We start from the raw sequence: 23,906 nt of genomic DNA, 5'->3' as shown, positions 1-23,906 counted from the left end.
TAATATTATAATAGGAATATTCTATTTATAAGATTATGCTTTTTTACATACTTTGAGCTTATTTAGAAACATCTCAAGGATTAATCATAAGCATAAGTGCATTTTGTAATGGTTATCTCGTACTATATTTTTGTGGGAGGCTTTTAGACCCTGGCTAGTTATCACTGTACCGATAAAGAAGGGCTAGCGTTCCGGTACGTTGCCGCGTATTAACCCATTAGAGTATATTCCCGCTATTATCTTAGACTATCAATTACCATTCGGTGAGATTGCATGCAATCAGGGGCTAATTTGTCGTGTTAGCAAAATAAAACATGTTTTTCGCGATGGGCCGCAGCGTACGTTGATGAAGCTCTTAATTTCATATACTACTACCGAATTGTCATAATTGTCTTAAGATAAAGATGAACTATGGTTTCCAAAGTATGCTGTAGTGGAAGGGGTAAAACAATAATATTCTTTCTATACATTATATAATTTTATATTTCAGTTAAATTGCTTTGTGTTTGACATACAATATAATCTTTACGTAGTACAATGATAGTTTAATGTGCGTATATTATATAATTCAGTGAAGACATTATACATATTCAAACGAAATTAAGATGATCTATTGTTCAGCCAAAATCACTGGAATGTGCCTGGTAAAATGGTTCCTGAAAAATTAAAAATAAATTCATTAAAATACCTACAATAGAGTTAGTAATATTAGTTTATTTTTTAATTTTACAAAACAGTATTAATAATAAGAATCCATATTAATGTCGATTTAAATACAATTCTTTTTAATGTATGTTAATAGCAGTAACGGTAAAACATTACTAAATATGATCAATGAACTATATAAATATAAAAGGACCGTTGTCGAATATCGTCCATTTGTTCATATAAAGACGCTGGTGGTTTTTTATAATATGTAGCATACTTCATCTATTCTTGAATGAGATTACTACCTTTTCTTTTTTGTTTTTTTTTTTGTTCTAATTCTGTGTATTTGGTTTACAATAAAGTGTATTTTGATTTGTTAAATACAAGTCAGATTCTTATATTCACACTTGTTACATCATAAATTTTAAAAAAACTTGTAATATTACCTTGCTTTATAAACTTAATAAACAAATTCTATCTCTCCTCTAACTAATCTGATTATACATTGTATCTTGAATACATATTGAAACCTATAAAAAAATGTTTAAAACTTACCTAAGCATAGTATTCTCCATTTAATATGATGTTGTTTCCTTCTAATACGTAGAAAATAAATGGACGATTTGCAATGAATACATATGGCCTACCACCAACAATCGATAATAGGTCCACTGAAATAAAAATAAATTAATTGATTACATAGATGACAAGATAAGGTTAAGGTGTTGCATTCACATCCTGAGTGTAGCGAGGAGTTTTAGGGGCGCCTATAACTGAGGGCCCCAATAACCTTGTTACATACTGTATTTTTCACACCTTGCAAGACCATATAAGCAAGACTAGGATATAATTTTATTTTGATTACTAATACACAAACAAAATTAAAATTAAAAGTACTTATAAAATACATATTTTAAAAGCTGAATTATCAAACAACAGTACTTACAATGGTCGACAGCTGCTGATGTCCCTTCATCGACTTCAAATGAAGCTTTTTGTAATGCTTTGGCTATGTACATATTACCTCTGACACGTATAAGATAATCCAATCTGCAGAGGTGAGCGCTAAATATCTTTGTGACATTCATCTGAAGGAGAAGTAAAAAGTTGTATGAGTGTAAACTATTACAGTCTTAGGTATTTTGAATTAAATCAATGTTTCGATTATTCATTTCTATAGTAGTGACAGATACTATGTGTGGCTGCTTTACTAACATTTCGCATTAATCTATAACTATTAAACAACTTGCACGTAGAGAAAGTTGCATTGAAAGCTAGTAGCACAGGCTTTATTTCAGTATTACTAAGATTTCAGTCTGAAATGATGAAGCATTTGTAAAGCAAGCTAGAAGAGAAAATGCTACATAAATAGTATATTTAAAAAAAAATCCATGGAGCCCAACTACCTATCTCATAAAAATAAGCAACAATAACGTATTTTATAAATAATTTTAAAGTTTTAATTGTCATAATTAGGCTTAAAATAATAATCCTTATACATACTTAATTTTATAAAGAAAACTCCATGTGGAAAAAAGTGCTTTTAGGAAATAATGAAACAGTAACTATCGCACAATCAAACCTTTGCTGCGTCAGGGAGTTTACGTCTATGAGTAATAACTCGATGATGAACGAGTAATCTGAAGACGCTGGTGGTTTTGTAAAATATGAAGCATATATATTATGGCTTACATGCCATATAACATTTATAACATATATATATAATATAACATTTTGTTACGCTTCATAGTTAACTGGGTGAAATCGCGGTTAATCTAGTGCGATATGCTTTATTTTATGTATGTTTTCGCTGATTTTGCAATTAGGTACCTTTTGAAGAACATCTTTCAAATCAGTGGTTGTCTCAATTTTAAATTTGGGAAGATACAGCTCAACTCCCGCGTCGTACATTTGTTTGCGGGTATTCTGTAAAACTGTTGGGTCCTTAAGTATTTCCTGCACATCTTTTATACCTTCGATGTCACGGGGTAAAACTACTACTAAGGAGGCTTCGCGATCTTTGTAGGGAATTTCTATGACCTGAAAATCAAAATGCTTAATCATTTAAAAAGCAACATAACGAAAAGCCAGGAATATGTAACAGCACGAATTTTAGATATTTATACAGTCTTCCACCTAGTTGTTCTAGTGGGTAGCACGGACTACAGATCACGTGGTCCTGGGTTCGAATGCTGGGTCACACCAAGTTTTTTTTAAGACATGTTGTGTATTTTCAAAGAATTTTGAAAAACAAATTGGCGGTGTCGACCCCCGTGTCTTAACAAGAAGACAAAGCTATCGGTCCCGGTTAAAAATAATTGCTTGCGATAACAATCGATACGATACGATCGATACAGTCCACCAACCTAAATTGGTGCAGCTTGGTGGGTCTATGCTCAAAAATCGTCTCTCTTAAGAGAGAGCAGGCCTAAGCCACAAAAGTGGGATACGAATGGGCTTCGGTTAATGATACAATTTACAAAATATTACACTTAAACTTTAAAAAATAATACACTGAAAATCTACCTGCGATTTCAATAAGGAACTTTCTGTGAACTTGTAATTCCCTCTTCTGTACATCATAGAAACTTTTTTCGTATCTTTATTGTTAACGTGGAAATCCTTCTCTCTTGTGAGACTCTTTTCAAACTGATCTTTCCATTGTCCCTAAAATGGAGCAAGCAAATAATTGTTAGGATTCAATTTTATTTTTGTTAGTTCACATTTTAATTTCATTGACTGATAAGTATTTCAAGTGTTAAATAAACACTGTGTTGAAAATGAAATAAAGTTATATAGATGTATAATTTACATGTATTTGAATCACAATCCAAATTAAAAACTTTTTTTTCAAGATTTGGCTTTACTCTACTTATTTAATTTAAACTACAATGAGCAGTGGCATTGTCAGTGGTGTGCATAGAGGGTATGCACAGGGTATGCAGATGATATAAAATTAAGAAAATCTCCAGTACAAGTTATAAAAAACTTAAGAATAGGCATTGTAAGAGTTATATAAAGCCTACCCTGAAGCATTTATAACTCTTACTGGAGATTCACTTCATTTTATTATCATCTGCATACCCTGCTTACCCTCTATGCACACCACTGACAATGAGCAATACCTTCTCCACCGTAATTGTTGTGGACAACTTTAAACGTATATATTCAATGGAAAGGTTGAAAATCATTTCACTTACCTTGAAGTAAAATACGTCAACTAATAGCGCTCTGGTATACAAATCTACGTCGTCAGCACTTACAATATCTTTAATATGGTTATTGGTTTGTTTCTCTACCTGAACAACAAAAAAATAATTTGAGTCACTGTTTTATTTCCCACTAGCCATTGCCCACGTTCTTCGTCGGCGTCCTTTGCAAATCCTGTGGGAACCGTTTGTTTTCTTGGATAAAAAGTAGCTTTTCCGTCATTTAAACTAACTATATGCTAAATATAGATTGGTTGCTTAATTAGGGCATAAGGTACAGACAAACAAACACACTTTCCCATTTATAATATCGGCAGAAGACACGGTGGGTCTATGGGTGGTTTATAATATGTATTTAAACGAGTAATTTATCTTTTAAAATGTCTACAACCATAATTCCTAAGCTATACGGCTTCTATCCAGCCTCCTCTATGTGCGGTCATAAATGTATAAAAGCGCTTGACTGTCCACTGCATGTTTCTAAGAATATATTAGGCAAAATATTTTTCTTGACTAATACTTAATCGTAGCGGTAGCGGGTATATGAGCTTGTACTTATTTGCAAACAAATTATAATCTAAAAAAGATTATATATATACCTGTGTTTCAAAAACAGTGAGTGTAAAATAAATTTTTGGATTCTGCACTCCTACTCTATATAAACTCTAAGTGTAGGAAACGTCATGGTCCTTTCCGCGCATTTGTCCTAAAAAGGGGTACAAAATGTTTGCTTCACGTATTAATGTATAATCGTAGTTACCCAAGCGTTGACTTCTTGCGCAGCCTTCACATTCTGGTCGAAGTCAATATTTTGAAGTTCAGATCCAAATGAATCCCACCTACCAACACCGAAATCCGTATATACGTCATAGTTCAGTGCAAGGTATAGTTTACTAGCCATCTTCACAGTCACTCCTTTAAGAGATTTAACTCTGTCGTTTGCCAAAGTAAAAATTTCTTTTGTCTAAAAATAAAAATAAAATGTGGTGTATAAAACCGTTTCTGTTATAATAATTGTGAACCAAACATAAATAAATTTTTAACTGCTTTTTAAGTCTTGTAGCTCTTAAGTAGTTCCTGGATTCAATTCCTGAGTCGAGCCTAAAGTTGTGAAATATTGTGTTAAAAGAAATGCTTTGTAATAAATGCTTAAATGCTGTCAAGCCCTGGATGAGAAAAATGTCATCGTCCACCCAAACTAATGTAATATGTTCATCTTATATATCGTATGTTATATATGCTTTTATGTCTCAGATATCAACACTAAAATGAGCTACTAAAAATTAAACCCTGCTAGTCCGCATTAGAGCAGCACCAAAGCTTCAAATCCAGTGCCATGTTTATGACCAGGTACTTAGAGAGATGAAATAAAATTATAAAATCTTCTTAATGAGTTTTGTAATGTTTTTGGGGTAAGCTCTCCTTCTGTGCATGTATGAAGAGCACGTCCATGCCCAAGTCCTTCTTCTGAAATTTGATTATACTTGATCATTTTTTGATAGACTGAAGATGGTAATCATCATTATCAGCCCATTGCCACCCACTACAGGGCTCGGGTTTCGGGTCGAAGGGTTTTGGCCGTAGTCCACCACGCTGGCCAAAAGCAGATTGGTTAGTGTTAGTAGTATTTCAAACTCGGCCCCCCGAAATTGAATGAAAAGTCCAAAGCACTACACTATTACCGAAGGTGGTAATAATTGTATATGAATGATATTCTGAGATATTTACTTATTTTCGAGTAAGAGCACGATTGCTATTGTATTGTGTATTAAACTGAAATATAAAAAAATACTTACAGAATTGTCATCGTTAGTTCCAATGGCCTCCCATAGTTCATCACGGGTTGTATCTCTAGCTGCAATGCTGAGTAGTGCGAGAGGTGTCAAGACGGAAAAAGGTGATATAGCAAAACTTTTCTCTGTGTTTATTTTAGCTACTTCCTACAAATATATGCAAAATAATAATACTTTGGGGGTACAAATGCGAAATCTACAAAACCTAATCTTAAACAATTCTTACGTAAAGCATTTTTGATGCAAATTTGCTGCTTGCATCGTGGAACACATTTTCAAGTGCTTTTTCTTCTGCTCTCGCCAAAACTGCGAGGGATACGCCTGTAAAAGATTTATTCATAAATATTATTAAAGACATCCGCAAACCAATGCTCTAGGTTTAGGATGTATAAACAACAAAGAGCTCATATTTCAATGCCTTAATTTGAGCCGAGTCAGAGCATTTCTTTTTGTATTTTATTTATCAGCTAGCGACTAACATACAGGGGTACCTATGACAAGGCAAACTCGTTCTGTCTACAGTAAGGTGGAATAAGAGAAATAAGAATGAAGGCGATATATACTTTAATCGTACTTTGTTATTTTGCCGTCTTTGGGCCCAAGATTTTTGATTGCAAGATTACGTAGAGTAATTTTTGTTACTTAAATAATTACGCGTATGTATACTCTTTTTCAAAATCGTTTACTGTAGCTCCAAAAATTACCCTCTAAAAATATAGTATCATTTACATAGATACAAAAATAAAAGAATTACTAATTACGTTTCAGGACTCTCCATCTTGTAGAAATACAGCCCTTCCTGATAGATTAAACATAACTACTCGTATATCCACAAACATAATCCTCTACGCTAAAAATATTTTCCCATATCGTTAAGATAAAAAATCAAACACAATTTTAAGCGGTTTTGTTTCTTTTTGGCAGTAGGCAAATCAATAAATTGCTAATTTTATAGAATTTGAACTGAGAGGAAATTATAGTATTTTATTATGTTTTTGACTACAAGTTAAATCTTAGAGAATTATGAGATCATAAACTTACAGCATATTAAATATAATAGCTTCATAATGTTGGACGATATGAGCGGACGACGGTTGACAACTAAAGTGTGCGTTCCTAAAGCAGGCGATTCTTTTTAAATCAAGTTTTCGGTTGGTCAGTCGTATTATGTTTTGTTACCATAGCAGTCCGTATTAGATAACGGGTTTACAAAACCTCGAAGTTTTGTTAATTGTATATTAGTTTATAGAGATAAGAAATTAAGTAAAATTCAGACATCTAATTCCCATATAATGATTGACCACTTAATGTGTTTTAAATATAAATCTATAACCATTAACTTTATCATTCGTAATTAAAAATCTTTGCTTTCAATCTGTGAGGTAACACCAATTATACCCGGCTATGTTTGTTGTGACCTTTTTCTTAGACCGGGGTGCATTTAGGACTTTTCTAGTTAAAGTAAGATAGTGAATGTAGTCATACATACAACAATAAATTAAAGAAAAAAGTATTAATCTTAATATATATAAATCTCTTGTCACGATGTTTGTCCGCGATGGACTCTTAAACTACTTAACCGATTTTAAATTATATTAGCACACCGTGAGCAGTCTGTTCCAACTTAAGAGATAGGATAGTTTAGATTTTTAATTATAGTCGCAATTTTATTGCAAACTATTTTGCTATAATTAATTGACAGTCACATGTTATATATATATAATACTACTATACTAATTTAAGGCTTAGCGATACTGAATGCTTTAAAAACAAAATCAAACGCAGACGAAGTCGCGGGCAACAGCTAGTGGTTTATAAATTTTCAGGTCTTTATAAATAAAGTTTGAATTTGGGAACAACTGGACACCCCGGTTAAATTAAGACATTTGTAACAGTTGAAAACTAGATTCGTTGTTTGTTTCTCAGCTCGTCTCAACGGAAGGCATTCGAACTCCAGTTGCTTACACTAAGCATTAACGACACCAATCCCCGTTTTCATTAACGCAAACAAGGCAATACGTTAATAAGTAACGCCTAATCTGAGGAAATTCCTAGGCATATATCACCGTAGGGGTTTCAAGGCGTTGGAGTAGCAACCCCGCACCGGAAAACGCAGCGTTCGGCGACCCCCAACGAGGTGGACAGATGACAACAAGCGAGTCACGGGGAGCCTCATAATAACAAGCGGCCCAGAATCGTGGAGTTTGGAATGCCCTACAAAAGCTACAAAAGACCTATGTCCAGCAGTGGACGTCAATCGGTTGATTCAATGATATCACTTTTTCATGTTTTTTTTCTATAAACATCACCTAAATCAATAGACATACGATTTTAGCTTAATCGGGCAGAAGAGTGTTTGCATATTAATTGTAAATTTATTTTATAATGATGGTCTGAAAATAAAATATTCACATAAAGCTGGAATTCAACACAAGACACAAAAGTGTCTTTTTGCACTGCGCCTTAACTTTTGCTTTGGACTACCTAAGTAGGTACCTACTGGTACTTATAGTCATGTTGGGTATTTTAATTAACAACTGTGTATACTGACGCTCTACATTTCATTTAAAAAGTCTTAAAGCTCCTTTAGAAGCTGTTCGCGCTTTCATTATCCCTGTTGCAATGTAAATCTTTCATGTTTAATTAGTTATCAACTCGTTGTAAATGCTCCTTTAGAATAAATGAACTTTTTTTGCGCACTTGGGCTCTTTATGTAAACTATATGCAGATTTTCTTGTACAAAGTAATTTCTGGTATGACATGGTTGCTTGCTGAATGCCTCCAATAGATCTTCACCAAATTAAAATAGGACCACCTTTGAGGTAAGATATACCAAACAAAAAAACCATCAAAATCAATGTACAATTGGCGGAGTTATTGCGTAGCAAATATACAAAAGAAAACATACAGTCATACTGAGAACCTCATCCTATTTTTAAGTCGGTTAAATATATGATTGAAAATAAGCGACAGATGCTTGAAATAATAGCAGCACCAAATGTAGGAAGAAGGAATCGTTGAGAGACAAAACAAAAACAGTTTCGGTAATTTTGCGCCCGCAAAACCTGGAAGCAGTTTAAATTTGCTTGGAATTTTAAGTTTTGTAGAATTCGATTGTTTTTGTACGTAATATCACACTTTTTATCGCAATCATACAAGATAAAAAGTATGTACAGGTTATAACGTTAGGAATATCAGGCAGCGGCAGCATAGCGTGGTTATAGCGAAGCTTGGGCTAGTTATCTCTATTATTCACCTCATTGCGGAAGGGTTATGATTCCATAAAGTTATCATTTAACCTTTTTTGTTGATTACAATTTTATGTTATCTAAACTTTGCACCCCAATTGCTCACAAGTTCAAGGATTGTATACAAAATAAATTTTTGTTTATTCTAACTGGAGGGCTGTGATAGGTTATCACTGCTAGATACCAAAACTTGGATGCTCTTTATCAATATAATACCTATCTAATTAAGCTTATTATAAAACTACAAACTACGGTGAGAATTTAAATTTCATATAATACTAGCGTACCCAGCCCGCTTCGCCGGGCTAGATCTTGAGATCTTGCTTTATTTTATTTAAACAATAAACATCATTAAATTTTTAATTTAAGTCACATAATATATTAAATCATTTATTTTTCTCCGTATTCATTCTCTTCTATTCTCTTCTCGAGCGGGTGAAGTTCATTATCTACACCCATGTACACCCAACAATAGAATATCATCATAGTAAAAAAAGCTGTATTTGACAGTTTTACAGTTCAAAAATATTAGTGCTCCGATCGTCACCAAACTTTACAAGATTACTCGCCAGGTCAATCCGGAGATTCACTGAAAGTTTAATTGAAATCGGTCCAGCCGTTTCGGAGACTATACGGAACATACCCACACACTTTCTCTTTTATATATATAGAAAGATTCAGCATCATTATCATCATTCATCCATATTAGTAATAGTAAATTTTTGGTTGTAGTAGAGCTTTTTGTGGCAGTGCTCGTCAGAGGAAGTACTACGACCATGTTTATTTCTGCCTCGAAGCAGCATGGTTGCAATCCTGTGTTCAGGTCTAAAGAGCATGGTTGCTGGTGTACCTAATAATAGGCACATGTGGCTGGGTACGTCGGATGGTCAAACTAATTAGTCAAACTAATTTGTCGAACAGCAATAATTTTCCACATTTTCAAATTTTCGCTGATGAAGGAAAATATATTCATGTAGAAAATTTAATAATCCTAGAAATCGAAACCTTATTTTGTTTTTGTAATCAAACTAATTTTAACTATCGCAATTTTTCAAGAAAACGTCCAATGCTTATTTTGTTAGAGATAATTTGCAACTGGCAGTTCATCATAAATAAGTCTCTGTTCATGTATTACTTTCGGCGGGAAGAAGGATCGTTGGCGTTTTCCCTCAAATTTCGGCAACGCTGATAGAAGACGTGCTACTGTTATCGGGCGCTGTCTTTTCCTTAGTATTATCAAAATTAAGCTTAATTTGCTTAAGTTAAGACTTAACAATTATTCATTGTAAAGTCAACATCTCCTGATGATGCTCCGGTTTCGGAGCGAAACGTGCGTAGAGGGTATATTGCCGAAGATCTGTTTGGTGTGGGGTATAAGGATTGAAGAAATTATAAATTACACCACACAGATTCTCCTGCTTTTCGCGGAGTATAGCAAATTAACCTTAATTTTGATAATATATCATGGATTTCCGCAAAGTAACGCCTGCTTCTATCCAATATTTTCCTTAGTACCTACGCCTCAGGTCTATGGGACACAGGGCAGCGCGTTGCAAGACGCGTTTCTTGCGTGCCCTGCTAGGTGTTGTGTTGCTGTTTTAGGCGATGGTTTACCACTTACCGTCAAGTGGGCCATATGCTTGGTCCGTCAATTATGACTATAAAAAAAATTTCAACCTGTTACAGGGCCACTACAGGACAAGGCTCTCTCCTCTCAGTAAGAGATAGGTTTAGGCCGTAGTTCACCACGCTGATCTAGTGCAGATTATGGATAACTCTGAGTTATGAATGTTTCCTTATTATTTTTTCCATCCCTTTATTCAGCGACTTATATTTTATTCGAGTCCAGGTATCTATAAAATTTATAAATATCCATATTTTGCTTGAATGCAATCCACTCTCCATAATGCGGGCACAAAGAGCTTATTGCGGGATTATTACTCTCGATAATGCCAATCTTACAAACTGGTAGTAGAGTCAATACAAAAAGATATACTTAACCTTTCAAAATAACCTGTAAATACTAGGAATAAATGAATTTGTATTTGACTAGCTATGCATCTAGCATGTGAATTTGATACATAGCATTTTGGTTTCCCTGTGGGATATTTGAACGCCACCTCTAAATATTTGTATGTAATAATGCTTAACTTATGATTTCCATCATCATCATCATTTCAACTACCGTTGGTCTGTCCACTGCAGGATAAAACCTACGGTACGGTATTCTAAACACCACGGTCTTGTGCCGCTTGTGTCCAGCGGGTACCTCGTCGGGGGTCTACCAACGCTTATCTGTGCGAGGTCGTTATCCCAGCACCTTAGGACACCAATGTCCATCAGTTCTCCAAGCTATATGCCCCGTCTATTGCCACTTTAGCTTCGCGACTCTTTGAGCTCCGTCGGTAACTCTGATTCTGATTTGATTACGTATTAAGTTGCTAAAGAATAGCTCTCACAATCGTCGCTGATTGGCCCTGAGCCTTGTAATGAGACCCATACTAATAATTAAAATTATGACTTAAGAGTGCAAAAAAAGTCCTGACGTAGCAGCAGCAGCAGAACTTCTCGTTTCCGAGTATCGAAATAAAGTAACGTGTAAGTTATTTTACCATACATAATGTAGTTAAATATCCAATAATTTAATGTAACATAAATTAGCATTCTTTATGTTATGTTATGACACAACTCAAAAAACTAATCATAAAGGAATAAATAAAACATGAGTATTTATTATTGTTTGTTTATTACTAGCGAAATTATCTTCATTTTTTGTTCTGGGTTCTGGAAAATGAAACAAGTTCAACAATTAGTATTTAAGCAGGTTGATGTGAAATGTTACTCGTACATTCACGTAGTAATTTTTGTTTGATAAAATTAAAAATAAGTATGCATTAGTAACTGGCAAATAGAAAAGGAAACAATATTTTAAATAGAAAACCAAAGAGTAGTCAGCACATTTATGCATGTACGAAGTGAAACCAATTCTTTTACACCACTCGACAATACTGGTGAAGAAATTTTATCGATACCATAAAAGGTTACTATTTAAGTAACTTCCCACCTAACATATCTCTTTTTTATAATTCAGATTGGAGTAATAATTATACTTCTTAAAAATAGTTAGTCTGGCATCGTACATCAGCTCCTCGAAAAGATAAAGATATACATTAAAAATTGAATACCTAATTTTAACTGCCATTCGAAGCCGTTCTCAAAAAGTTACAAACTATGAGGAAATATAAAAAATAGTGGAAATTATGAGTAATGCTGTAATAATACGAAAAGATGACAAATCTTCCTTGAACTTTGCTATGTTAAATCAGAGACGCTCTTGATCGTACATACAAGACCACTTAGATACAATGATGGTCTTAAAATTAAGAAGTTTTTAGAAATATACGATGTTTTAAATTCGTACTTAGTTGCGTAACTTATTACATTGTATTATGTGTTTTTATTTATTAAATATATCAGTAAATGTAAATGTATAAAGTTAATCTCACAGACATAACATAATGCAACTAAGTACATGATCTAGCAATACAAGAAATTAAAAATCCATTCCGTTGCAATCATTCAATGTTGAACGATAATAAGTACTTCGTTCTTAAAAAATGGATTTCCAATGAATGAAAGAAGGTTAAAACGATATCATCACAGTACTACAGTACATAATATTATAACAAAAACAAAAAAATATTTTGTATATATTATGAAACACCTAACTACATTAATGTATTATACTACAGTTTGATTGATACGAAAATCACGTTAAATTAGTGGAACCATATTAATTTATTTATGGTTCGCATATTATTGCGATTTTTTTATAATCCACTGCTTGAACTATACAGACTGATTATAATTTACTAATGCAAAGCAAGATGGAGTATCGACTTTTTAACCTACTTTCATAGAGAACATACTTATTTAATTAAAAATAACAGTAACGCTGAAATAAACTCTTATTATTTCTGCAATCCGAAACGACCGTAGAAAAAAAAAAAAATTATATTAAGGCGGCAGTCGTAAATTTTATTAATGAATAAAAAAATTATATTGTAAATACCTAAGATGAATAGTAGACTCCATTGAACAACGTATATTGCCCTGCGCGTATAAAGAAGAAGAATGGGTGGTCAGCAGTAAATTTGACGACTTGTGGTACAAATCCAACTGAAGTTGTATAAGCTAGTTCAAATACTGTAAGGAAAAATGTATAGTTATATATTTTCATTTTTTCGTTGTTATAAATTTTTATTTCGACGTTATAGCGATATTTATAGTGCTGATATAAAAAGGAAACGAAATTTAGTCAGTATAGTTAGTTTACTAAATATTGTATTTTAAATCAAGTTAATTTGCTTTGAGGTTGTTGTCAAATTATTAAAAAAGCATTATTAAGGCCAAATTCAAATTGGTAGACTTCACACACCGTTGAGAACGTCATGGAAAACTCTCAGGCATGCAGGTTTCTTTACGATGTTTTACTTTACCGTTTAAAGCAAAAGATATTTAAATTGCTAAAATTATAAAAGCAAAATATTTAGCATCCACTGATATTACAATCTGCGAAACTATATATTTATTAGAGATGCTGCGATTAACCACCGTTATTCGATAATCAATATTTCCTTATTAAACTATAGCAATGAAATCCCTGGTGGTATGAAAGTCTTAACAACACGATTAGGTCGCGTCCTTCATACTTTGTTATTTTAAAACACCAGTAAATAGGATACAGTGAATAATATGATGATTAATATTCAAACGTATGTAAAATATATTTTCTTACCATTTGCTGCAGCGGCTTCAGCGCCTTCTTCATTGACTTCAATAAAAGCTTTCTGTTTAGCTGAGCTAATGAATAAATCACTAACGCCTTTTAAAAATTTATCAAGCCCAGCTGTTGTTGGTTTAAACATTTTTTCGATATTCATCTACAAAAGGCAAATAAATATTCTCCATTAATCAATGTTACAGTCGAGTGCACTTTTCAAATATTTTATATCCGATAATAATAAGGAAGTTAAGGTTTCAGATATTATGTGTAAGGTAGAAGTTAATACATAGCAAGTTAATACTGCAGGTTAATTACTCACTTTTATAAGAGTTTCTTTAAGATCAGTGGTGGTTTCGATTTTAAATTTGGGCATTTTTAGTTCAACCTCCGTCATGTACATATTTTTTAGAGCTTTCTCTAGTGCATTGGGGTCTTCCAATGTTTTTTGAACATCGTTCATACGCTGCATGTTCCGAGGAAGCACAATCACCATCGACGATTCATCGCCTTCGTAAGGTATTTCGACTATCTGAAATGTACGATTTAAATTAGTTATGCATTAAAATCTATCCGATTCCAGTGAGCTTACAAATACATAGTGACATATTAAACCAATATCTGATTCGTTCATTGTAAACTATAAAAATAATCGCGATTGTATCCTTCTAATAACTACTTCTGATAAACATGCTTATGTTAGTTCATTTAATACGAGTACATTCTTATGAATAGCGTTAGTCGATTGGGTTCTATGCAGATTGATTTAGTATTTATTACTCTGATATTCCTAGCAGAGTTAGATACAGTTTCGAGAAGCATGTACAACGATAAAAGGATTTATTGCAAGGACAGTTGTGGATGTTGTCACTCCTGTTTTTTATATCATACCTGACTGTCCAATTCGTGACTCTCTGCATAATTGTAATCTCCTTTTATGAACATCATGGGAACTTTGTTTGTAACATCCTTGTTTAAGTAGAAATTGCTCTCTAGCGTTAACATTTTTTCAAACTGTTTCTTCCATGTACCCTTTAAAATAACAATATATATCGCGTTATTATAAAAACATAGTATTTAGTAGATTACCTATAAAAATGGGGTTAACAAACCTTGAAATATATAGCGTTGACTAAAAGAGCTCTGGTATCTCCATTAAGGTTACTAGGATCAACTAAATCCTTAATACGGTTATTAGTCTGCTCTTCCACCTGAAATTATTTTTAATTAGTTAGATTTATTTTGCCTAAATCTAATTTATATAGCTTGTGCCAGCAAAAGTAATTAGTATTTACTGGAAATGTAACGCATTGCATTACTATGAAGCGTTGTACCCAGTGGGTAGGACCTCGAGTTCACTTTCGGGGGGCAGAGTTCGAATCCCAGCACGCACATAACTTTTCTAAGTTATGTGCCTTTTCAATTATCAATTGCTTCAACGGTGAAGAAAAACATCGTTAGGAAATCTGCATACCTAAGAGTTCTCCATAAGTACTGCCTTAACCCCTTTTCATTGTAAGAGGAGACATGTGCTCTGTAGTGGGCCAGTAACGGTTTGATATAAAGATGATGATGATGCATTGTTATTTATGATCATAAATGTTTGTTTTGTTTTGTACAATACGCTAATACTCTATATTTTCACTGTATAATTAAATGTTACACATTGAAATAATGTCGATGCGTTACCCAAGTGTTTATTTCATTAGCAGCGTTTTCACTATCTAGAAAATTCATGCTTTCAATTTCGGACCCAAAGGTTTTTCGGGTATCTTCAGCAAATTCACTGTTCAGTTCGTAGCTGTTAGCAACGTAAACTTTACTGGCCATTTTCAATGTAGCGCCCTTTGGGCTCCTTTCTTTCGAGTTAACCAGGGAGAATGCTGCTTTCGTCTGCAAGTTTTTAAAAAGTTTGTTATAGTTTCTAATTTAAGCATATATTTTAGTCGCACTTACTATTTATCTTTAGGCTGAGCGGCTTAGAATACGGATTTAGAATTGAAGCAAGCGTTAGATTCATAATGATCCAAATTGCCAACCCAAATCAAGGCAAGTTGGAAAGGTTATACTTTCATGGGGTTACCTACAATAGAACCTATAGTAATGAAATACTTTTTTCTTGAACTCAATTCTTTCAAAGAGGAACTTTATAAAAAAACTTACATTTAAGGCCAAATGAGCAAAAAGATTATAGGATAATCCAATAATTTACATACATGGTTATATACATATAAAATAGATGAGTAAATGCGATAAGTCATTAAAATTAGTTTATTTTCCAAATTTTTTAGGTTACTATTATAATATTATAAATATTGTGTACGCTTGTAATTATAATGATTTCTGTGAATCTAGCATTAGTGTCCTGTACAGTAAATCCAACTATAATACTTTAAAATCTTAATCATTTGTAAGTATACTCATTTTTATATTTGAGAGTAAACATAATTTATTAATTAAATTTGTAACTTTCAGTTGTATACTTCGCTATTTACTGCTAAAAGATTTTATAGTCAATAAAATAACTAGAATCTCTAATGATGGAAGAACCACTTGTTTATTCGAGTTTTTGTACATGGTGAATTCTCTGCTGAACGAGAATAAAAACGGTAATAAAAAAATAATATCACATTGTGTTTTGTTTGCAAATATTTAAAAGCTTTCCGTAGTATATCGCAACTCAGAATATTATAGATACTTACGGCATTGTCAGTGGGCATTCCAATGGCTTCCAATAGTTCATCGTGTGAGTCACCTTGAGAGCCCAAAGCCAGCTGAGCCAGGGGTGTCATCACCGAATAAGCAGATAAGACAAAACTCTTTTCAGGGTTTGTTTTTGCTATTTCCTGCAATATACAAAAAAAAACAGTTTTGTTTATATCATCATCATCATGTTAAACCAATGGATTTCCACTGCTGGTCTTTTGTAGGGAGCTTGGGTCCAACGGCTCCTTGCGATTCGATGTATGTCTTCCGACAACCTCGTGTGGGGTCTAGCAACGCTGCGCTTACCGGAGGAGCCAACTATACACTCGCTTATCACGTGAAAGGAAACGTCATTAGGAAACCTTTATGCCTGAGAGCTCTCCATAATGATCTCAAAAAGATGTGAAGTCAACCGATCCGCACTTGGCCGTGGTGGACTAAAACCCTTCTCATTCTAAGGGTAGACCCATCGCTGTAGTGGGCCGGTAATGAATTTTTATATTTCATTATATAGCCTTTTTACTTTAAACTGCTAGGGAGAGACTTCTTCTCTTGTAGGATAGAGAATTTAAGAGCAAAGACCCAGCACGCTGCTGCGATGCGGATTGGTGTTCTTTACCGATGATTATAACATTGTAAGAACCACAATCAGGACCAACAGCTTAAAGTACTCAACGTGCGAAGGCACGGGGTTGGCTATTGTCAATTTCATCAGAAAAATCTGATACCTAACATTTCTTGGAGCGACCCGGGAATCGAACCCAGCATGGTTGATCAGCAATCACTAGATCAACCATGAAAGATGAAACTAGGTATACAAATCGGTGTAAAAAATGTTTTTTTAATTATTAAATTAACATTATATATTTAAGAAATTAAAGTTAATTAAAAAAGAAAATCAAACTTACATTAGACATCCTTGCCGTAAATTTATTGTTTCCATCGTAAAAGAGGGTTTCGAGCTGTTTTTCGTCGCCCGTTGCCATTGCGGTAACAATGAAGACTGTTGGAAAAGTTTATCACTGTTTAATTATCTATGATAAAGACTTCAGCTTATCTATGATAAAAATTTGAAACTGATATTGGAACTTAGTACTAAATTAGCTTCAGTACACACTTGAACAAAGGTATGCATTATGATTGATATCCTAAACTCAGTGCTATTGATTATAGTAGTAAGTGCAGTGATATTGATTATAGTAAGTTACTATTTACTGGTCAAATGAAGCTTGATCTGTCTGAAAAAAAATTCTTCTGCCCCAGGTAAACCTTTATTGTAGAACCTGAGTTTATATTTCTATTTATGTAAATGTTTATGATCGATATCATATGGTTCCTTATGGAACCTTATGGAATATGGATTCCTTATGGAATGTATAAACATTATATCGATCACGCGAACGTTGAGTGTTTCTCTAATTATTATTATGATCGAGATTTACTCTCACGCCCGTGTACATAATTAATATATATAGTGAGTCAAAGGAACTATTAAATTATTATTAAACTCTAAAGAATTGCTGCACACACAAAAACAAAATTCAATAGGAAACACAATATATAAAAATGAAAAACTAGTTTAGGTGTGCAAAGGCGGTTTTATCGCTAAAGCGATCTGTTCCAGTCAACATTTGGCGAAAGTAGTTGTAATAAGAAAGGGTTAGTGCGGTAATAAAAATACCTAAATAAAAATGTCGCAAACTAAACTACATGTTATTAATTCTAATAATATACATTTAAATATTATATATAATACATACTGTTTATACATATAATAATCAACAAGATATAATAACGCTACATATATAGAAATATTTTTGCAAAAGATTGTGCGGAACCTGTAGTTTGCTGTTAGTGCAGGAACGTAGCCTGTTATTGTGAACTGTTATATTAATATATCTTGATTTTGCCAGAGTGTCATCTGCAGCGCCTTCATCGGGGGTAGATGGGACAAATTGGTAAACTTCAACCGAAAGCCCCATTCTGTGAGCATCTGACCACAGCTTGTTGTGGCTAGTTAATGTTTAATTAATTGTAAAATACGACAACTAGCTGTTACCCGCGTTTTTCGTTCGCGTTCATTACGGTTTTAAACAAATCCCATAGTAAGCGTTTGTTATCATTGGAAAAAAGTATATGTTACTCTCGGCTTTTCAACCAAATGCCAATAATCTTGTCAGGTCAGGGAGTGAAGGAAGAGCAAACAAGAACAGACTTTAGCATTAAAATATTTATCATATAAACCCATACAGGGCACGGATCTCCTCCCAGAATGAGAAGGGGTTAAGGCCACCACGCAGACCCAGTGTGGATTGGTGGACTCCACACACCATTGAGAACATTATCGAGAACTCTCAGGCATGCGGGTTTCCTCACGATGTTCTCTTTCATCGTTGAAGCAAGTGATATTTTAATTAATTAAAACGCACATAACTTAGAAAAGTCAGAGGTTCGTGCCAATTCCAACTCGGCCCTACCCACTGGGCTATCACCGTGTCTGAGTTTATAATATTGGTAAGAATTTAATTAGATAAGCCCGTGTTTCATAACATATTACAATAATCCTCCTATGATTTTATTTAAAACATTACATTTGTAATATAAGTTAGAACACTTAAAAAAAAATATATAAATAAATAAATAAATATACTACGACAATACACACATCGCCACCTAGCCCCAAAGTAAGCGTAGCTTGTGTTATGGGTACTAAGATGACTGATGAATATTTTTATGAATTATATTTACATAAATACTTAGAAAATACATATAAACACCCAGACACTGAAAAACACTTAATGCTCATCACACAAACATTTTCCAGTTGTGGGAATCGAACCCACGGCCTTGGACTCAGAAAGCAGGTTCGCTGCCTACTGCGCCAGTCGGCCTTCAAATATATATATATATATATATATATATATCTTAAATAGTTTATTTTAGGTTATAGTTATGTATTAATAAAAATTATATTTTACACTTAAAATGATTAACTTTTACACTTGAAATATAAATTTTATTGAAGGTTTGAGGGTAAACTCATAATTTTAGTCAGATTTCATTGGTTACCTATTTAAACAATGTCAATAGTCGGTGTGAGCATCCGTGTACTCACTCAACTGAACCGGTTTAATTCGGCAGCTCAGGTACATATTGGTAGGTTACATTGAACCTTTGGCCATACATATCTATGAATATAATTATATGACATACAACCTTTAATTACTTTTACATTTTTGCTAAAGCCTCCTAAGTTTTTCGTAATAAATAACGCGGAATTAAATTGATTTCAAAATATTTATTTCCCATATATCGATATGGATTACAGTCACAGTATTATATTACAGTAAGTTCGCACCTGTTTAAACACTGTTAAACAAGCAAAACCTTGAAAACACGACGATGTAAATTCTTTTTTTTTCTCATTCTATTGTAAAAAATATATAACAAAACGTCAACCGGTTCTGTTCGCTACGCAAAGAATAACAAACACTTCAGCAATTTGGGTAGCAAGGCGAACGATATTTATTGTATACTAGATGTGCCCTAAGGCTTCGCTCGCTTAAATTACGGGATGCAGTGTACTGTTTCATAGTCTACACCTACCTCAATAAATCAGATACGAAACCTAGTTTTTTCAATCGTGCCAAATATACAAAGCTATGATATTAAGTACAGATAGTATTTTAACATATTTAAACAAACGACTGAGTTGTCGGCGATATTCTTGCTCTTGGAGCTTTAATTTGGAACCTTCAATCACGTAAACATTGCCATTCGCAATGAATTCCCTGTAACAAATTACTGCATTAATAATTGGGTAAGCAACGTTGTCTCAAGTCAGTCAATGGGTGCCCGTCTTTGGAAGTTTGAAAGAAAATTTGGTATCAGTCTCAGCTCCTATCACTAACAAAAATAGTTATCATTTAAGGAAGAATTAAAAGCATTATTCATATGTATAGATTCCTATGCTAACCAAGATTTTTTGTTATATACTATCTATTTAGTCGTAGCAGTGAAGTCGTCATAATTATGGCACCTCAGTGACAAGTCTCAACTTAATGACAAGGTTGCTTGGAAGCATCCGGCTCCGCTTTCATTTCTCACAAGATAGAAAAGTGAATTTTAAAATGTAAAATGTAAATTTTTGATGTTGGAAAAGAGCAACTGCTGAGTTTCTTGCCGGCTTCTTCTCGGAAGAATCTGCCTTCCGAACCGGTGGTAGAGTCACTACAACAAGACAGACTTGACATTCCAAAAGTGCTTATATTAGACCTACTTGAAATAAATGAATTTATAAATTTGAATTTTCAGTATTCAGTATATGTTATGTATTCAGTATCCAGTACAAAAAAAAATTTAATCTGTTTACATTTAACGGAGTTAAGAAGTAAAATCAAATACTTTCATGCCCTCTCCTAAAGGAACTCAGCTGAATTTCGGGATAAAAAGTATGTTATGCTCTACCTCGTCATGTAAACTTTGGTTTTTAATGAAACCTGTTACGGGAACCGGAAACCGTACATTTTACCGGGATAAAAAGCAGCCTATGTGTTAATCCAGGACTATTTCCATGCCAAGTTTCAGTCAAATTGGTTCAGTAGTTTTTGCGTGTTACATTAACAAACATCCATCCGTCCATCCATCCATACAAACTTTAGGTAATAAACGCAAATGTATCAAACAATGTGTAAATCTAGGCTTATCTATTTAATATGGTCGCGTAAATTTATGGCAGCTAGAGAAAAAAACATCTACCGTCCTTACTAATATTGTAAATGCGAAAGTAGGTACGTTTGTTTGTTTGTCCTACCATCACATCGGAACGAAACCAATCTAATTCAATATTGCCATAGATTTTATATGAAAAGACGGAAAGAAACATCAGTCAGTTTAAATTTGTTTTTAAAATTATGTTATATCATAAAGACTTACGGAATAAAAAGTATAATATCTTCATTTTGTTCGACGACTCTATCGGATGAATACTCGATAGTCACTAGACTTTTAACGCAGGTAATGCGGTTTAAATGATTCACAAATCTCGTTTCCATCTAATCGTTTGTATTTCGTTGCGATGTGTTAAACTTGTGAAAAAAAAAGATCCAGACGCTTTGTTTGTATGAGTATATTTAGAAATGATGTTGAGTGTTAACAGGTTCTCGTTATATGAGCAGGGCGATTCTACAAGGAAATAATATTAAGATTACATACATGTTTCCATAGCAACATTGTAACCTTCCTAATATTTTATCATCAAGAAATTGTAGAGCTAGTTATTAGGTACATAGTAAAAACTAAATGTAGTTAATCATCAAATTAAAACGAATTAATAGATAGATATAAGTGATTAGGTTAGCATACAAGTCCACAAATTGAACGGTTTTCAAGGTTGACTACATCCACTGAAAAAAAAAGAGTATCTACCTTACTTACATCCACTACATTAACAGTACATTGATTTATTATTAGAAGACATTAGTTCTAACGAAGAAAACTTTGTCCTACTCGTAACTCCTCATAACTACTCATGATTAAAGTCTCCTTCCCAGTTTTTATGAATCCCGGACTCGACACTTCGAAGGTCACAGACACCACTGCGCCTTTGACAAGATTCGTTCGTTTAGATTTTGCCTTTCTATTAATTTAGTTTGTTAAGTATATTTTAATTGTAGTAGAAGAGCGGAAACTTCACACACAGACTTAATACATATAATAAAGAAGGGTTCAGCGAAATATTGGTATCACTTTGCTTCTTACCGAAATAAAATATTTTTATATTTTTTTATATTTTCAGATTATTTATTACTTTGCTGTGTGGTGACAGCAGATCCGATTACAGTTGTCAACACCCCTCCATTCCACTACCGCGGGTGTCGTACGAGGTGACTAAGGGAATATAACAGGGAAAGGGTGGCAGCGACCTTTGTCGTACTGTGCGTGGTGTTTATGTAATCCTTGGAAGAGGATTTTAGTCCAGCAGAAGGCTGTTAAAGGCTAATGATGATGATGAAAATTTCCTAAAGCAGTTAGGTTAAACAAAATAATATAAAGTCGTAATCAAGCAACCTTGAACTTGATAAACATAATGTTTTGACTTAATAAACATAATGTTTTGACTTGATAAACATAATGGTTTAGACTTTATCTTCTTCTTAACCCTAACGAAAATAAAGTGGAGTTATAAGTTTAACGTGTGTATTTGTGATTAAAGACGTTTTTTTTTTCTCAAAAGAAATTAAAATTTCACTCAATGAGAAAATTTACAACTTATTTTATGTGAATAATAGTAAAACTACAGACAACGGCACGTACAAAAAGATCAGAAATTATATAAAAAAAACTTGAGGGTACACACAGGCTATGTAATGTATACCACACTCAGGTTTTGTTCTTGGTTTGTTTAAGCAAATGTTATTGTTATTATTATTAACTACGAAGTTGTGATCCGTGTTCCTTTTTAGTTGTAAAGTTTAATTGTTAAAAGTATTTATGTATATGTCTATCTACTTTAAGAGGTCAAATTAATTCAAAAATGGTTTACTGTTATTAGGCTGAAGCTGCAGCATCAAGCAGTTTCCTAGATACCTACCGAGATATGTTATCAGCCGGTTTTGGTCTATTATCAGTATTAGAAATGCGACCTCACCCGCTGTGGCTTTTCCAATCCATGATCATCCATATTTTCATTAAGTTTTAGTTCTGAGAACTGAGCGAAACGTAAAAAAATGATTGGGCGATTATATTAATTATATCAAGGGAACTTTTTAGTAGTTAGTGTATTTAATTAATTAAGTACGTCACTTTAGTACGCACACCCCGAACTGATGCGCCCCATGATAGTTGTCTAAGCAAGTTCACATTATATGATTCCGGGAACTTTTGTACGGTCCGTTTGACCACTGTTCGCTTTGCTGTGACAATTACTCTGATAAGTATAGAGTCGTTTATCTAAATTTAGAATACAGTAATTGCGATTTAGTGCGCGAGACTATAAGGTGTGATTTAGAATACATGCAGTACCTTCATTACAAATTTTGTAGGTTATCTAGGGCGGCTTTCGTCAAGATCAAAGAAGTACTACATCTGTGTTCCTACGTAGTTGTTATGCGCCAAACATTATTATTACTATGTAGACGGCGAGCATTTACCATGAGATCAAAGGTGTGAAACTACTGTGTCTATTCTTTGTTATGTGGTAAAACAACAATTACCAAGTTGTTTTTATCCTTAATATAATCAAAGCGTTGTGTAAAGTTGATTTGTTTTTTTGTAAAGATCTGTAAAAAGTGATTATTAATCTTATACGATGATTTTACTTCACCATCATTATCAACTTGATTCCGGCTAGTTAACCACTATAGAGCAGGGCCAGTGGCGTGCACTTCATATATGAACAAAAGCACTGCATACCCAAATTACCTCATATAACTCGTATTGGGGGGGATTTTTTTCCATTTTATGCCATGTACCTGCTTTATGCATACCCTGGTCACAAACCCTATGCACGCCACTGAGC

The 23,906-nt window shown here is 33.6% G+C and overlaps 2 protein-coding genes across 2 annotated transcripts; both read right to left on the bottom strand.

Annotated features, from left to right (window-relative positions):
- Positions 1-1,203: 1,203 nt before the first annotated feature.
- LOC120626024 (serine protease inhibitor 3/4-like) lies at positions 1,204-8,166 on the bottom strand. The gene is made up of 9 exons (XM_039893303.1): positions 8,151-8,166; positions 5,877-5,971; positions 5,654-5,797; positions 4,618-4,821; positions 3,849-3,947; positions 3,175-3,315; positions 2,479-2,688; positions 1,595-1,736; positions 1,204-1,319 (listed from the first exon to the last, which is right to left on the bottom strand). The coding sequence occupies exons 1-9, from the start codon at positions 8,164-8,166 to the stop codon at positions 1,204-1,206; spliced, it is 1,167 nt and encodes a 388-aa protein (XP_039749237.1).
- A 3,486-nt stretch (positions 8,167-11,652) lies between these two features.
- Positions 11,653-21,365, bottom strand: LOC120625646 (antichymotrypsin-2-like). The gene is made up of 10 exons (XM_039892743.1): positions 21,323-21,365; positions 17,296-17,390; positions 16,384-16,527; positions 15,371-15,574; positions 14,794-14,892; positions 14,573-14,713; positions 14,004-14,213; positions 13,697-13,841; positions 12,971-13,104; positions 11,653-11,682 (listed from the first exon to the last, which is right to left on the bottom strand). The coding sequence occupies exons 1-9, from the start codon at positions 21,345-21,347 to the stop codon at positions 12,971-12,973; spliced, it is 1,197 nt and encodes a 398-aa protein (XP_039748677.1). The 5' UTR covers positions 21,348-21,365; the 3' UTR covers positions 11,653-11,682.
- Positions 21,366-23,906: the final 2,541 nt, after the last annotated feature.

The sequence above is a fragment of the Pararge aegeria genome, chromosome 8 (genome assembly GCF_905163445.1).
Source record: "Pararge aegeria chromosome 8, ilParAegt1.1, whole genome shotgun sequence".
NCBI lineage: Eukaryota > Metazoa > Arthropoda > Insecta > Lepidoptera > Nymphalidae > Pararge > Pararge aegeria.
The sequence above is the reverse complement of the archived record's forward strand: the minus strand, read 5'-3'. Positions and strand labels throughout refer to the sequence as shown.

Coding starts and splice junctions, on each gene's coding strand:
- LOC120626024 (XM_039893303.1), bottom strand. Junction 5,798..5,876: donor TTGCATCAAAAATGCTTTAC/GTAAGAATTGTT, acceptor ATATATTTGTAG/GAAGTAGCTAAAATAAACAC. Junction 1,320..1,594: donor ATCAGCAGCTGTCGACCATT/GTAAGTACTGTT, acceptor TTTTTATTTCAG/TGGACCTATTATCGATTGTT.
- LOC120625646 (XM_039892743.1), bottom strand. CDS start 21,347: ATGAAGATATTATACTTTTTATTCC. Junction 15,575..16,383: donor GAATGCCCACTGACAATGCC/GTAAGTATCTAT, acceptor AAAAACTTGCAG/ACGAAAGCAGCATTCTCCCT. Junction 13,105..13,696: donor TGAAGCCGCTGCAGCAAATG/GTAAGAAAATAT, acceptor TTTTCCTTACAG/TATTTGAACTAGCTTATACA.